Source organism: Eurosta solidaginis, chromosome 2, assembly GCF_040869045.1.
Source record: "Eurosta solidaginis isolate ZX-2024a chromosome 2, ASM4086904v1, whole genome shotgun sequence".
Classification (NCBI taxonomy): domain Eukaryota; kingdom Metazoa; phylum Arthropoda; class Insecta; order Diptera; family Tephritidae; genus Eurosta; species Eurosta solidaginis.
In genome coordinates this window covers 291,465,355-291,483,126 of record NC_090320.1, presented here as the reverse complement: position 1 = coordinate 291,483,126, position 17,772 = coordinate 291,465,355, and the positions used below count along the sequence as shown (strand labels likewise).

Below are 17,772 nucleotides of genomic sequence, written 5' to 3'. Positions count from 1 at the left end.
CTCCTTCAATGTTTGGAAAGCCACTTCTTGCTCCTTCTTCCATTCAAAAGCTTTGTTTTTTCTTGTAAGCTCGTGGAGGCTATGGGCTGCGCTGGAAAAATTTGGTACAAATCGGCGGTAATATGTGCACAGCCCAAGAAAGCTTCTCAATTCATGTAGGTTCTGTGGTCTTGGCCAATCCTTCACTGCCTCTATCTTTTCATTCGCTGTACAGACACCTTCTGTAGTTACCTTGTGGCCCAATTAATTTACTTCCTTTTTAAACAGCGTACACTTTTTGGGACTTAACTTCAGACCAGCGCCAGCTATTCTCTGGAAAACTTCCTCCAAGTTCTTAAGATGTTCATCAAAACTCTTGCCCAATACGATGATGTCGTCCAGGTACACCAAGCATGTTTTCCAATGTAGTCCTTTCAGTACCTGGTCCATGAGTCTCTCAAAAGTAGCTGGTACATTACAAAGTCCAAAAGGCATCACTGTAAATTGCCAAAGACCATCACCGACACTGAAGGCTGTTTTCTCTTTATCTTCCTCCTTCACCTCAACTTGCCAGTAGCCGCTTTTCAAGTCCAGTGTGGAAAACAATTTCGTACCAGATAGCGAGTCCAGAGTGTCGTCAATTCTTGGCAACGGGTAGCTATCCTTTTTCGTAACGTCATTCAACTTCCGGTAGTCCACGCAAAACCTCATTTTTCCATCCTTCTTCTTTACAAGTACTACCGGTGAGCTCCATGGACTAGCTGATGGTTCGATGACGCCGCTGTCACTCATTTCTTGTATGATTTGACTCACAACTTCCCGCTTCGCTAGTGGAACACTACGTGGAGCTTGACGGATCGGCCTCGCATCTCCAGTGTCAATTTAATGTTTCACTACATTGGTGCGGCCTGGTTTGGAACCATCCTGGTCAATTATGTTCGCGTATTTTATGAGCAGTTGTTTTGCCTTACTCTAATAGGCTTCCTCTAGCCCATGCGTCCATGCCGTGATATCATTTGAAAGATCAGTATTACTAGATGAAACGTGTTCCTGGAGCTGTTCACAGTTAATAACTACTTCGGCCTCTTGGCATCTTCCCAAAATAGCTCCTTTGGTCAAATTGAATGGTGGCTTGAACTCATTTAGTACTCTTACCGGAATACGTCCATCTTGTTTTGTCACAGCCAGGGTTTTTCCTACAAGTATGTTCAGTGCTGATTTATTTGCTGCTTCGACAACCCACAATTTGTTTGTCCCACAATCTCCATCAACCTTTGCCCAGATGACTGCTTCTGATTTTGGTGGTATTTGCTGACTCTCTTCCACCAGCACTCGTTTACTACTGTAGCCTCTCTCGTAGCCGAAATTAAGTGGCACATCCATGTTCTTATATCGCATCGTCTTGCTTTGCATATCGATTTTGATGCCTTGGTTGATTAAGAAGTCCACTCCAATTATGATTTCATCAACAATACCTGCCACTATAAAATTGTGTAGTACCGTGACGTTCCCAATTGCTACTTCACATTCTACTTCTCCAATTACCTGGGTGTCTTCTCCAGTGGCCGTACGCAATATTGCTCCATGCAATGGTCTTATCTTCTTGTTGACTAAATCCGCTCGAATGATGGAATGAGATGCACCCGTATCTACAGTCAGTAAACGTTCTTTTCCATCCACATGTCCTCCGACAGTAAGATTGCTCGACCTTTTTCCAATTTGTGAGATAGAGATTATGGGGCATTCAATTGAGGGAGTCAGCTGTCGCCCCTTGCTGCTGACTCGCTTTAGTTTAACGATTGATTTGTCTTGGAGATTTTCTCATCTCCTTCTGCTCGGCGTTTACGACCACCCACATTGTTGGAACTGTTAGGGTTGGTGTTGCAATAACGCGCAATATGCCCTGGCTTTCCACACTTAAAGCATTTGACTGCATCATTATTCTTCTGCTACGTACCCTTCAATGCTTCCAAAATTGCGTCTACCCAGTCTGGCTTTTCCACTTCCACGCGATGAGCTTTGTACGCTGGCTTCCTCAAAAGTGAGGCTGTTTCCTGAGTCAGTGCATGCGATACCGTTTCAGCAAACGTTAGTTTTGGATTCGCATATGTAGCCCGCTTCGTTTCCACATCTCGTATGCCATTTATGAAGCTCTGGATTTTTACCCTTTCAGTATATTCCACGGGTGCGTCTGCATTTGCAAGATGAGCCAATCTTTCAATATCTGAAGCAAACTCCTGCAATGTCTCATTTGCTTTTTGGTAGCGGTTTTGCAACTCAATTTGGAATATCTGTTTCCTATGCTCGCTTCCGTAACGTCTCTCTAAAGCGCTCATCAATATTTCGTAGTGGTTCCGCTCGTACTCTGGGATGGTCTGTAAGATTTCCGCGGCAGGCCCTTTCAGTGCCACGAACAGAGCTGCAACTTTATCTTCAGCATTCCATTGGTTCACTGCTGCGGTCTTCTCAAACTGTAGCTTAAAGACCTGAAAAGGAACAGAACCGTCAAAGGATGGTGTCTTTACCTTTGGATTACTCGCTGAAACAGCTGGGCGGTTTAGTTGTAACTGCTCCATACGACCTTTTAACGCTTCTATTTCGGCATCAATTTTGTCCTCGAGTTGTAAAATTTTTGCATCCTGCTCTTCCAGTTTCACAAAGAGCTGCGAAAGATGATACCTGTTCCGAAATTTGTGCCGACATTTCAGATATACGTGCCTCTTGCGCTTCCAGTTGAGATGCCAAATATGGCTTCTGTTCTTCCAATTGTGATGTTATACGGGTTTCCTGCGATTCCAGTTGGGATACCATATACGTCTTCTGTTCTTCAAGTTGTGAAGAAATTTGTGTTTCCTGTGCTTCAATCTTCGATGTTATTCGGTTCTCCTGCGATTCTATTTGTGATGCCATATATGTCTTCTGCTCTTCCAGTTGAGATGACACTGTCGATGTTTGAGCAGATATTGCAGCTAAAATCATGTTCAAGTCTGTACTGGTAACCGTCCGCGATGTTTCGTTTTTCTCTTCAATTTTTGTTGTCTCCTCACCATCAAGATGAAAGACATGCTCTTCCACATCAATTCCTTCTGCTTCCATTGCCGCTCGTAGCCGTGCCTGAAGTTCAAGTTTAACGCCCCTTGTATTCAATCCACGGCTCTCCAACTCCTTCTTCAGTTGCTGGATCTTCAATTCACTGAACTTTGCCATGTCCTTGTTGTCCTCTGGAATTTATTCAACAATTCCTCTTCTGACACCTATTGTAACGAATTTTACTTGCAAATCCTCTTATTTGCAATCCTCTCCAAAGTTCGAATCACTAAACTGTTGAATAAATAACTCCAATATTGAATAATGTAAAAATGGCCTTTATTAAAGTACTTCACAATGACACTTATACTTTGCTACTCGCTGGCTTAATAACCAAACTGATTGATAACTCAAATTGAACTCTACTATTGGCCGCCAGATCGCGTGCTTAATCAATAACTGATTGATTGCTCAACTCAAACTGAATTACAGCGCCTCTTCATCTGTTGCCTTTTATACCCTTTGGTTTCCTCGTTCGCATTTTTCCAGAATGTACTAGCATTGTCCATGAGCTCTCAAACTTCTCAGCTATAACTAAAATTGCACAATTTTATACATCTTTTAGGCGCTTCCGGAATCTACTAGTCCAGTAGCTCTCAAACTTCTCAGATATATGCCTGTGTTTGCGCATTGACTCTCCGCTGCTCGTATTCGTACATGGTAAATATGTGTAGACGCAATCATTTATTCGTTTATGCAGATACATAAAGATTGAATTATTGATGTGAATGTTTGTAGTTTACAGTCTCTCGCGCGCACATAGGCGTATAAGTAAATGCATCTGTGTGTGACATCTCTCTGGGCTGCCTTATATATGTGTATACTTGATTTGATTATTAACGTATATACTGCTTGGCATGGCCTTAGCATCGCCTTAGTGATGGGATAACTTAGTTATGCTAATATCCGTGACACTATTTTATTCAAGTTTCATCACAAAAACATGGCTATGTTACTTCCAGGAACGCGTAGAATCACTATAAGAAATTTCATAGCATTGCATGTTGTAGTTCAAAAGTTATAAGTGCCCAAACGAACAGACATTGAATTTTATAGATATGGTAGATATACCCAAATGACTTTTTTGGTTCACCCCAATATTCATATTCGAACAATAGAGTTAATTATCTGAACTCAAGGATGGAGTTGGATCATCATCTACATTTATATGAGCACCAATAATTAAATATTAAATAATTTAAGCAGCACGAAAGGCCAAAATGTCAGCCGTGACAAAGGTTCACACCACGCCCGACCAGCGCAGCCAAACACTACTTTATACTCGAAATTTGTAGCTTAGCGTGCATGATGATAATGTGTAGCTACTTACAGCGATTTGAATCTCCCTCTTGGCCACGTTTAAGTCATGCTCATTATTTACATACATACGCTTTAGCGCATATTTTGTATTGCCTGTATTGGTTTTTGCAAGGAAGACCATGGCAAAGCCACCTGTAATGAGAGGTAGGAAACAAAAGTTAGATAAATAAATATTACATTAATGCAAAAATTAGGAGTAAGAAATTTTGTGGTGCAGAAAATTGTTAATAATACATCTAGGTAGCTACAGAGCTGCAGGAATACCGTATAGTTCTTAATAAAGTATTCTTTGTTGTTGATTTTTCTGACATGGTGACAGTTGGAATTGTTTTGGAACGATTTTCCAAACGAATGAAAGTGTACACTAAAGATAGTACAACGCCGAAACCGGTTTGTCTCCAAACCAAAACTGATCCCTGGCGGAAAATCGTTCCAAAATAGTTCTTAATAAAGTCTTTTTGTTATTCCGAAGGTTATGCAAATTATTTAATAGAGAGAAAATATATTGTAACGAATTTAGAGAAATTCCGCTTATTTGTAAACGTTCGAATCGCTAAACTGTTGAATAAATCACTCCAATATTCTGTATTGCAAAATGGTCTTTATTAGACAACTTTGGGAGTAGTACAAGTTTACTTCGTTTATACTTCGCAACTAAAAGCGTGTTTAAATCAAACTTATTACTGATTACTCAGCTTTCGCTGCTTTTATACTCTCTGTTGCCTCGTTCACCCATTTTTCCTACGGTCTAGTAACTTCGCGAACTTCATGCTTGGTTACCAGCCATATATGTATGTACATGTACATTTGTAGTTTATAGTCTCTCGCATAGCCATATGCGTGTGTATATATGAGAACTACTTCTGCTGCCTTGTATGTACATGTGTAAATGATGATTGATTTGTTTACGTACATACAAGTGGCTGCTTAGTATCGGATTAGGGATGCTAGTATCACTTAGTGATGTAAATATTCGTCACAATATCCTAGGTAGGCTTGTCAAATCATTTTCATGTCACTTGCGCTACAATTGGAGCAGGACTGATATTGATTCCCTGCTTCGACCTATATCGTTTCTTCGGTATCTTTATCTTTCTCATCGTATTTCCTTGCCCTCCTTCCAACCTCCTTCCAACCTCTTTTAAAGATGAGACTTTTCGAAATTTTAAGTAACGATTTTTCACTTGCAATTACGAGTATTCACTAACTCAGTTTCGACATCGTGATAACATTGTATAGAGTTTAAAATGAATAAAAGCGGCTTCAAAGCTAATGCCAATTTCACAGAGGCTTAATAAAATAATTATTCTAATATTCTACATTAAGGGCTTAACTCAATCTACCATACAAATACAAATTCTTTATTCTTTACTTTTAAGTCCTAGTTCGGTGGACAGACACACAAAAAAGTAAGTATACCAAACAACTTGAGGGGGTATGCAGATATCAATGATTTCTGAAAACTACACCGAGAGCAGCATTACATGCCAAATTGCATATCCCACCTGCAGGCCTGATGGCCAAAAAAAAAAGCGCTACCAACGTAACGCCATTAGGTATAGGGCGAACAGGCTACGCGGAACGGATCGGGTGCGCTGTTTACTGTGTCGATCCAGAAATAAGCAGGGCTTCTGAAGGAAGCGTGCTAAAGCTGCAGTCGCGTCAATATATATATTGTGACGAATATTAGTGACACTAAGTGATACTCACATCACTAGTCTGATGCTAAGTAAATGAAGCCACAACCACAATAAAGCAGGCAGTCACGTACACCCAAAAAGTAGGCAATTATCTGTGGAAGTATCACTCACATATACACGCGCATATGAGAAGCTATAACGTGCATCTGTAGTTATGTTAAAGCTGCTAATTTTATAGCTGGTAGCAAATTCTAGAAATAGAAACGCCTAGAAATATGTCAACGAGGAAAACAAAAAGTATAAAAGCAGCAGCAGCTGAGGCACGACGATTCAGTTTGATTTAGGCACGCTATATGTTGAGCAGTAGAAGTGTTATTGTGAAGTACTTTAATAAAGGCCATTTTGCATTATTGAATAGTGGAGTTATTTATTCAACAGTTTAGTGATTCGAACGTTAGTAGAAGGTTGCAAATAAGCGGAATTGCACTAAATTCGTTACAATATTGATAGTTAGGCGGCGATTAAGGCGGTAATCTCACGCGGTACTTCATCAAGAAGTGTCCTGGAATGCAAAGAAGCATTGAAGAGGCTTCGCTACAACTATACTGGGTTTCCGGTCATAAAGAGATAGAAGGTAACGAAAAGGCTGATAAGTTGGCAACGGCGGGTGCAGCACTCGATGAATCGACGGTAGACGGCTCAATCCATTTCGGAGAAATCAAAAGGAGACAGAAGTTCCTATGATCCATCAAGCAAGAAAAGCGAATCCTACGACGTTAGACTCACTCACAAAGTTGCTCTTATCTCTAAAGAGAGAAGACTTAAGTTCACGATGGGCATACTAACTGACAGCAGATGTAGGAAATGAGAGCTGCAGAAAGAAAACGGTTAACCACGTCAAGGCTCCAGCTAATAGGGGCGGCAGAGGCCCTAGAAAACTTCTAGTATTTCCCAAGAGGACGGAGTAATTCTATAACATATGTATGTAAGTCGTGGTACATAATTGAGGATTTTCCGTTTGGTTGTCCAACAAATTCTGGTAACACTATGGACACATTTAGCAAATGCGAGGTCTTTATTGACCAGTCTGTTCAATCTAACCTAACGACTAACCCCACACACTATGGCCGCTATATACAGAACTGGCGTTATTTCGACCTAAAAAACCAAAGGAAAACAAAAAATCACTTTGAACTGAGAAGCAAAGGCCACTCTGGTCGAAGAAAAAACCGAGTAAAGCTGCATATAAATCGTTCCCGAGATGGTGGGGCCAGCACCTTAATGGTGCTGTGTTACAGGAGCGTACCGGATCTGTATCCAGCAAAGGACTATCCCATCGATAACACTCCCCAAAGCCTTCGGGGAGTAACATTATCGCTACAACAACAACATTATTCCTGCCAAGATTCCAAGGGCTTTTACTTTCGCCCTGCAGAACTTTTTAATTTTCTTCTACTTAATATGGTAGGTGTCACACCTATTTTACAAAGTTTTTCTAAAGTTATATTTTGCGTCAATAAACCAATCCAATTACCATGTTTCATCCCTTTTTTCATATTTGGTACAGAATTATGGCATTTTTTTCATTTTTCGTAATTTTCGATATCGGAAAAGTGGGAGTGGTTATAGTCGGATTTCGGCCATATTTTATACCAAGATAAAGTGACTTCAGATAAGTACGTGAACTAAGTTTAGTTAAGATATATCGATTTTTGCTCAAGTTATCGTGTTAACGGCCGAGCGGAAGTACAGACGGTCGACTGCGTATAAAAACTGGGCGTGGCTTCAACGGATTTCGCCCGTTTTCACAGAAAACAGTTATCGTCATAGAATCTATGTCTCTACCAAATTTCACAAGGATTGGTAAATTTTTGTTCGACTTATGGCATTAAAAGTATTCTAGACGAATTAAATGAAAAAGGGCGGAGTTACTCCCATTTTGAAATTTTCTTGTATCTTTGTATTTTGTTACACCATATCATTGCTGGAGTCGAATGTTGACATAATTTACTTTTATACTGTAAAGATATTAAAATTTTTGTTAAAATTTGACTTTAAAAAAATTTTTTTTTGAAAGTGGGCGTGTTCGTCATCCGATTTCGCTAATTTTTATTTAGCACACATATAGTAATAGGAGTAACGTGCCTACCAAATTTCATCCTGATATCTTCAACGACTGCCAAATTACAGCTTGCAAAACTTTTAAATTACCTTCTTTTAAAAGTGGGCGGTGCCACGCCCATTGTCCAAAATTTTTCTAATTTTCTATTTTGCGTCATAAGGTCAACGTACCTACTAAGTTTCAACGCACCTACCAGGTCCATCGCTTTATCCGTCTTTGGTAATGAATTATCGCACTTTTTCGTTTTTCGAAATTTTCGATATCGAAAAAGTGGGCGTGGTTGTAGTCCGATTTCGTTCATTTTAAATAGCGATCTGAGATGATCGCCCAGGAACCTACATACCAAATTTCATCAATATACCTCAAAATTTACTCAAGTTATCGTGTTTACAGACGGACGGACATGGCTAAATGAATTTCTTTTTTCACCCAGATCATTTTGATATGACATGAAAAGTCTATATCTATCTCGATTAGTTTATGCCGTTACGGATTACCGTTATGCGAACAAAGTTAATATACTCTGTGAGCTCTGCTCAGCTGAGTATAAAAACGTGTCAGCTGACACGCCTATCTTAAGCTGTAGTCATTGGTGCCGTTTGTCGTATCGTTGTAGTCGTATCCCTAACGTAATCAGCTGTTTATCGTTACGACGGCAAACCAAAAACCAATTGGTTGGCTACGATACGGTTACGACTTTACCGGCACCAATAATCGATTGTATTGATTCCCATAAGGTTGGTCGAATCAGCTGTTATAAGGTTACCGATACGGTTACCGGTAAAGCACCAATGTCTCCAGCTTTATGAAGGTGCAATGTAAACGAAAACTCACCGACGTTCAACGCACGTATGTACGTAGCCCGGAACGGTAGAAATCAAAACAATTTTGAGTTTTTCCCTAATAACGTGTCAGCTGATCGCTCTCACACTAGGCAGAGTTGCCTAGTAAACTTTTGCGCCCTAATTTTTGACCGTTTGCAGTTTTTATGCAAAAACACCTAATTAAAGTTTGAAAAATTGTGGAGATAATTCGAAATAATTATGTAAAAGTTCAGATTATAAATATGTAATCTATTTTTACTTATTTAATATTAATTCCAGCCTTTTACAACATCAAAAGTTAAAATAGAAAAAGTTGATGTTTCCATAAGCATGCGTAAATTTCGCTCAAATGTGTGTACGTACGGCATACGTATACGTACGTTACGTACGTCGCATTTTGGCGCCTTTTGAGTTTTTATACTCAGTTGAGCAGAGCTCACAGAGTATATTAACTTTGATTGCATAACGATGTACAGGTATAAAGAAATCGAGATAGATATAGACTTCCATATAACAAAATCATCAGTATCGAAAAAAATTTGATTGAGCCATGTCCGTCCGTCCGTCCGTCTGTCTGTCCGTTAACACGATAACTTGAGTAAATTTTTGAGGTATCTTGATGAAATTTGGTATGTAGGTTCGTGGGCACTCATCTCAGATCGCTATATAAAATGAACGATATCGGAATATAACCACGCCCACTTTTTCGATATCGAAAATTTCGAAAAATCGAAAAAGTGCGATAATTCATTACCAAAGACGGATAAAGCGATGAAACTTGGTAGCTGAGTTGAACTTATGGCGCAGAATAGAAAATTCGTAAAGTTTTGGAAAATGGGCGTGGCTCCGCCCACTTTTAAAAGAAAGTAATTTAGAAGTTTTGCAAGCTGTAATTTGGCAGTCGTTGAAGATATCATGATGAAATTTGGCAGGAACATTACTCCTATTACTATATGTATGCATAGTAAAAATTAGCAAAATCGGAGAACGACCACGCCCACTTTAAAAAAAAAAATTTTTTAAAGTCAAATTTAAAAAAAGTTAATATCTTTACAGTATATAAGTAAATTATGTCAACATTCAACTCCAGTAATGATATGGTGCAACAAAATACAAAAATAAAAGAAAATTTCAAAATGGGCGTGACTCCGGCCTTTTTCATTTAATTTGTCTAGAATACTTATAATGCCATAAGTTGAACAAAAATTTACCAATCCTTCTGAAATTTGGTAGGGGCATAGATTCTATGACGGTAACTATTTTCTGTAAAAATGGGCGAAATCGGTTGAAGCCACGCCCAGTTTTTATACACAGTCGTCCGTTTGTCCTTCCCCTCGGCCGTTAACACGATAACTTGAGCAAAAACCGATATATCTTTACTAAACTTAGTCCACGTACTTATATGAACTCACTTTATCTTGGTACAAAAAATGGACGAAATCCGACTATAACCGCGCCCATTTTTTCGAAATCGAAAATTACTAAAAATGAAAAAAATGCCATAATTCTATACCAACTACGAAAAAAGGGATGAAACATGGTAATTTGATTGGTTTATTGACGCAAAAAATAACCTTAGAAAAAACTGTGTAAAATGGGTGTGACACCTACCATATTAAGTAGAAGAAAATGAAAAAGTTCTGTAAGGCGGAATCTTGGCAGGAATACTGTTCGTAGTATTACATATATAAATAAATTAGCCGAACCCGACAGATGATGTTCTGGATCACCCTGGTCCATATTATGGTCGATATCTCGAAAACGCCTTCACATATACAACTACCACCACCCCTTCTAAAACCCTCATTAATATCTTTAATTTGATACCCATATCGTACAAACACATTCTAGAGTCACCCCTGGTCCACATTTATGGCGATATCTCGAAAAAGCGTTCACCCATAGAACTAAGGCCCACTCCCTTTTAAAATACTCATTAACACCTTTCATTTGATACCCATATCGTACAAACACATTCTAGAGTCACCCCTGGTCCACCTTTATGGCGATGTCTCGAAACGGCGTCCACCTATGGAACTAAGGATCACTCCCTTTTAAAATACTCATTAACACCTTTCATTTGATACCCATATCGTACAAACACATTCTAGAGTCACCCCTGGTCCACCTTTATGGCAATATCTCGAAAAGGCGTCCACATATAGAACTAAGGCTCACTCCCTTTTGAAATACTCATTAACACCTTTCATTTGATACCCATATCGTACAAATACATTCTAGAGTCACCCCTGGTCCATCTTTATGGCGATATCTCGAAAAGGCGTCCACCTATGGAACTAAGGCCCCTCCCTTTTAAAATACCCATTAACACCTTTCATTTGATACCCATATCGTACAAACACATTGTAGAGTCACCCCTGGGGTCCACCTTTATGGCGATATCTCGAAAAGGCGTCCACCTATAGAACTAAGGATCACTCGATTTTATAATACTCATTACCACCTTTCATTTGATACCCATATCGTACAAACACATTCTAGATTCACCCCTGGTCCACCTTAAGAACTATGGCCCACTCCCTTTTAAAATACTTTTTAATACCTTCTATTTGATACCCATGTCATACAAACACATTCCAGGGTTACCCTAGGTTCATTTTCCTACATGGTGATTTTCCCTTATTTTGTCTCCAAAGCTCTCAACTGAATATGTAATGTTCGGTTACACCCGAACTTAGCCTTCCTTACTTGTTTCTTCATAAGTTTTGAACTAATGAAGATATTTTAAAGATTTATACTGCACCTGAAAGCTAATTATTTAAACTTTGGACAATTTAAAATACAGGGTGCCATAGTAACAGGGTGCTTCACAGTAATTCGTCAAAGTTAAAAAATTGTAGAAAAATACAAATAAAAAAAAATGTTTAAAACTGAAGGACAAACTTTGCAATTTTTTTATGAGGATGTATTTGAACATGAAATCAGATAAACTTATGATTTGTATAAAGGAGTGTGGCTCAACCCACTTATGATTAAAAGTTTTGTCTTAGTAGCAAGGTTATCAATCTCCACCAAAGTTGATGGACGCATTACTCTTATAAAAGTGAAATGTATACAACATGTGTAACATATTGAAAAGGTCCTCGTTTTGTCTAACTCGTGAGATTTTGCAAGCGTTAGTACTTCTATATCTTTTGTAGTTTATTTATATTTATTTAAATAATATCGGCCGGCACAATTTAACTGATGACGGCCGTGGATTTTTCCAATATTCTGAAGCTTCATCTTTTAAACGGAGGGGAGCAATAGAAGCCATAAACATATTACCATCTTTAATTGTTCCATCGTCTACATTTATTCTTTGTTTATATGCGCTTTCTCCTGATGATCCATCACAGCCCCATTTATTGATCAATGTTAGGCTTTTTGGCAGTGATTTCAACTTTTCTTCAGAAAAACTTTTCAAGAGTCGCATAGACGTATGATCCACTAAGTTTAGGAGCTCAACTTCAGCTGATACTTCGGTTATTTTGGCTCTTGGAGGAACTGCTTCTTTCTTTGCTTCAGTGATTTGTTTGTATCCAGGGAAAAGATCGGCATTATGTTGCAATAATGACTCACGCAATATATTATATTTATCCTTCGGTAACCCGAGATCTATAAACAGCGCCAAAGACTCTTCAGGAGTATATCTCCTAGGTACGCATTTGGGAGTGTGGGAATACTATTTTTGATCCTTGTCAGTCGCATTGGACTTGCTCACGCAACTGCTTCTTTGATATGAGACTTGGCGTTTTCTTCATCCTTTTTATATTTAATAGCCAATGCTTCTGAAAGATGAGTCGTTGCGATAGTTCTAGTATAATCTGACAGCTTCCTTTTCCTTTTGTAGGTCGAACATTCTTCTATGGATTTTGTTAGTCTTCCTCTAGTTCGATTGGTTGATGTGCTAGGCATTTGTTCGTCCAAAAAACTTTTACCAGCTAGCCAGCTTCCCTGCTTACTTATAAACCTTGAAGTAGAACGACCGACTGCTTGTCATTTTCTTTTTGGAATGTAGAGGAAGCCAATTTCTTCTTTTAAGTCTTCATCTTCTTTGTTGTATGCTTCATTTGGTAATTCTGTCATAATAGCCTCAACAAACTCCGCCTTTGTCTTTGAAGCTTTGAACACCTCAAATAGTTTTGAGTTTTCTGGAGACATATTAAAATTTGTCATCGAGTATATCTCACTAAAAACTATGTGAGCTATATTTATGTTTATTTAAATAAACAGAATAGTTTATTCTATAGACCCCAAAAAACGACTGATTTTGGGCGTTGTATTAAACATTGCTTTATATACTCAAATTATGGAAATGAGTTCCAGGTATATTATGCAGCTTGTAACCGAAAAATTTGGTTTTATTAACAAATTCCAACAAACAAAAGCGGCGGTACTAAATTCGCCTCCTTCTTACCTATACCTGCTCAGGCGCGTATTTATACCCAAGATTGCTTCACTTTATTTGACGTAAAAAGTGAAATCGCAGCTGGACGCAGGTAGTCCTTATGAATTCAGATAATTGAATATTTAGCAAATACCTACTGTAAATTTCACGGAGACCTTTTTTGTCCTTTTTTTTATTTTCCATCAAAGTTCGAAAAAGGTCCTAAAAATAGGCTTTTCGAAAAACAGGTAGATCTGACAACTTTTATAAAAAAAAAAAACAAATTTTATGTTTTGCTTCAACCTAGAATTAAATATCCTTTCGTTATAATACAAGAAAGCAGTAGCCGACCGTTTTATTTAGAGACAAAACAATTTGTAACACAACAAAAAAGAACAAAAACCACAAATTTTTCTAAGTGTTAAAAATTAATCAACTTTGAACGGCTCTACCTCCTAAAATATCATTTTCGGTTTAATAAGAGTTATATATTCCTAATCCTTGCCAGGCTTTTCGGGCAGAGGCGCCATAGTGCGTCGGTGTGTAACTGCAGCTTAGGGTATCCATAAAGCTAAGAAGAATTAAACGCAAGTTAGACTTAGCACAGTGCACAATATGTGTAGGATTCTCACTTTGAAGCAAGAACTTAAAGACTTAACCCTACTCTTTGTAGTCTCTGATGGTGTACGCACGTATCCAGTCATTTTATGCTTACCTAATGGAGCTGATATAATGAGTTGCGTTAAAGCAGCCAAGCTTGCTAATATATTCTATTAATAAGGGCAATAGTTGCGAGTATAAGGCACTGCATCACTCCAAGCGAAATCAAGAATGATACTATATACATAAATATGATTGGCTCATCTTACCCCAGCGGGTTAGGGGGTCAGAATATACCCGCGGTAGGTATGCCTGTCGTAAGAGGCGTGTAGCGCAACAATTCAGGTTGCCAGCCCAATATATAGCTTCTCCAAACCCAATAGTCAACCTCACCTATCCGGGTGTGTGGAGGGAGGGATGGCCTGACGGTTTCATGTGACCATATAAATCGTTCCCGAGATTGTCGGGCTAGCACCTTAATGGTGCTGTGTTACCGGAGCGTACAGATAACAATCCCCAAAGCCTTCGGGAAGTAACCTTATCGCTACAACAACAACAGCAACAACATTGGCTCATCTTTTGACGTACTATATTACTGACCTGCGTTTTCCATAATTTATAAGTAAATGCAAAAATATTATACATCGTAGTCATGACGATAAGAAATGCTATCTCTATTCGACAAACTTGCTCAGTACACCCGAAAAAACCCTAATACGGAAGAAAATAGTTATTAAAATACCTTCAAATGGAGGCCATCTCAAGCGCACTTATACGAAATGAAACCCGAGACTCTATAGTTCCATGTAGCGATTTTATGATCGGGAGTAGGGTCATAATACGGGCCCAGGTACCGTCGGTAAAAGTGCTCTCATCCATTGTGAACAAGAAAAAGTGTCATAACTAATCCGACTAAGAATTTCTCCAAGACGATGTTTGATAGCGCTCTGACAGGGTGTTTAATATGGCGGCGTATCCGCCGTGATAGAAAGAGACGCAAGATGAAGACAAGATAGTAAAATTTACGAACAGCCGATTGTTATATTCACGTCTATGCTCTATCCATACTTGTCTCCCCACAGAGCTATTACTCATTCCGTCGTTATAATAAGTCTGCCAAATATTCGAAATTCTGTAGATTGCCATCACTGTTTTTATACTCAGCTGAGCAGAGCTCACTGAGTATAATAATTTTGTTCGCATAACGGTACCCTGCAACGGCATAAACTAATCGAGATAGATATAGACTTCTATATATAAAAATGATCTGGGCGAAAAAAGAAATTCATTTAGCCATGTCCGTCCGTCCGTCCGTCTGTCGTGAACACGATAACTTTAGTAAATTTTGAGGTATCTTGATGAAATTTGGTATGTGAGTTCGTGGGCACTCATCTCAGATCGCTATTTAAAATGAACTTTTTCGATATCGAAAATTTCGAAAAACCGCAAAAGTGTGATAATTCATTACCAAAGACGGATAAAGCGATGGAACTTGGTAGGTGGGTTGACCTTATGACGCAGAATAGAAAATTTTGGACAATGGGCGTGGCATCGCCTACTTTTAAAAGAAGGTAATTTAAAATTTTTGCAAGCTGTAATTAAACAGTCGTTACAGATATCAGGATGCAATTTGGCAGGAACGTTACCCCTATTACTATATGTGTGCCAAATAAAAATTAAAAAATCTGATGACGAACACGCTCACTTAAAAAAAAAATTTTTAAGTCAAACTGTAACAAAACATTGAATATCTTTACAGTATATAAGTAAATTATGTCAAAATTCAACTCCAGTAATGATATGGTGCAACAAAATACAAAAATAAAAGAAAATTTCAAAATGGGCGTGGCTCCGCCCTTTTTCATTTAATTTGTCTAGAATACTTTTAATGCCATAAGTCGAATAAAAATTTACCAATCCATGTGAAATTTGGTAGGGGCATTGCTTCTATGATGATAACTGTTTTCTGTGAAAATGGGCGAAATCGGTTGAAGCCACGCCGAGTTTTTATACACAGTCGACCGTCTGTCCTTCCGTTCGGCCGTTAACACGATAACTTGAACAAAAATCGATATATCTTTACTAAACTTAGTTCACGTACTTATCTGAACTCTAAAGTAAGTTGGTATTAAAAATGGGCGAAATCCGACTATGACCACGCCCACTTTTTTGATATCGAAAATTTCGAAAAATGAAAAAATGTCATAATTCTATACTAAATACGAAAAGAGGGATGAAACAAGTGATTGGATTGATTTTTTGACGCAAAGTATACATACATAACTTTAGAAAAAACTTTGTAAAATGGGTGTGACACCTACCATATTAAGTAGAAGAAAATGAAAAAGTTCTGCAGGGCGAAATCAAAATCCCTTGGCATCACGGCAGGAATACTGTTCGTGGTTATACATACTATATAAATAAATTAGCGGTACCCGACATATGATGTTCTGGGTCACCGTGGTCCACATTTTGTTCGATATCTCGAACACGCATTCACATATACAACTAGGGGCCACTCCCTTTTAAAACCCCCATTAATACCTTGAATTTGATACCCATATCGTACAAACACGTTCTAGAGTCACCCCTGGTCCACCTTTATTATTATTGTTATTTATTTATTATTATGGCGTTTTAAGCCTAAAACTTAGATTATTACAAATTATAAATACATTTTAATAATAATAGGATTTCTAGAATTTGGGGTGTCGGAATGCATGAGATTCCGATCAGCACGGGAACTGGTGGTCCTAACGGGCGAGTCTTGGAGTCATCTCATTGGGAGGTTGGAAGGACGTGTTCTCAATCCTGCCCTACTCCAAGACGTACGGTTACACAGTCTTATTATTTATGCTGTCGGAATTGATGCGGTCAACCCAAAAGCTAGCAGCTCAGCAGAATGAGCCACTCTTATCGGACGGTTGGAAAGAATGTGTTCCCAATCCTCTCTGTACCAGCTTTTATGTAAACATAATTAATTATAATATATTATTTTTGTAGGAATATACGTGAATCACATGAACACTCCAACTGTTTGTCTGGGACGATATATTCAGGAACTCTTTCCCAATTTGATTGCGAGCGATATATGTATTTGACCTGATGCATAAAGTTCCTCTGTGTCTATTTGGATTGCCATGTATGCTCAAGGATCAGTAACATGAAATACAGATACAAAATATTGTATCTTATTGGAAGGGTTTTGCAATATTCTAATAAACTTTTTTTGAAGGCGTTTAAGTTTTCGCAATTTTTAACATGATTAGGTAGTTCATTACAACATTTCAGGCCTTTGTAAAATATATTTTGCTCGTCCATTTCTGTTTTGAAAAGAGGTAATCTAAAATAATTATTTTCCCTGATTATGTAAGAGTGGGTTTCATTCACATAAACAAGTTTTTCACTTAGGCAGGCTGGTAATTTCCCATGCTTGATATAAAATACAAATTTCATACTATGGTAAAATATCAACTGTTTCACACTCAACCAGTTTAGTGCATCAATCACACTCTTTATGGAAGTGTCGTACCTCACTTTCAATATAAATCTCATAGCTTTGTTTTGCATAATTTGTAACCTGTCTACTTGTGTTTCATTGGCAAAAAAGAATATTGTAGGGCAATATAAGAAGTGCGGTTCTATGATGGATCTATAAACTTTCAACTTATATTTCTTACTAATAAGTTTACATGATCTCTTCCACAATCCAATTTTTTTGCCCATTTTGGCAACAATATAATCAATATAATCCGTAAACCTCAGTTTATTGTCAATCAGGATCCCTAAGTACTTAAATATTTTGACATC

General features: G+C 38.2%; 1 protein-coding gene across 5 annotated transcripts in view; it reads right to left on the bottom strand.

Moving 5' to 3' along the window:
* Nucleotides 1-17,772, bottom strand: part of LOC137241191 (uncharacterized) — a 153,161-nt gene that overhangs the window by 95,832 nt on the left and 39,557 nt on the right. For all 5 annotated transcript variants that reach the window (XM_067768515.1, XM_067768513.1, XM_067768514.1 and 2 more), the window contains one exon: nt 4,397-4,518. In XM_067768515.1, the coding sequence (XP_067624616.1) occupies nt 4,397-4,507 (111 nt within the window). In that variant the 5' untranslated portion in view covers nt 4,508-4,518. The remainder of the gene's footprint in view (nt 1-4,396; nt 4,519-17,772) is intronic.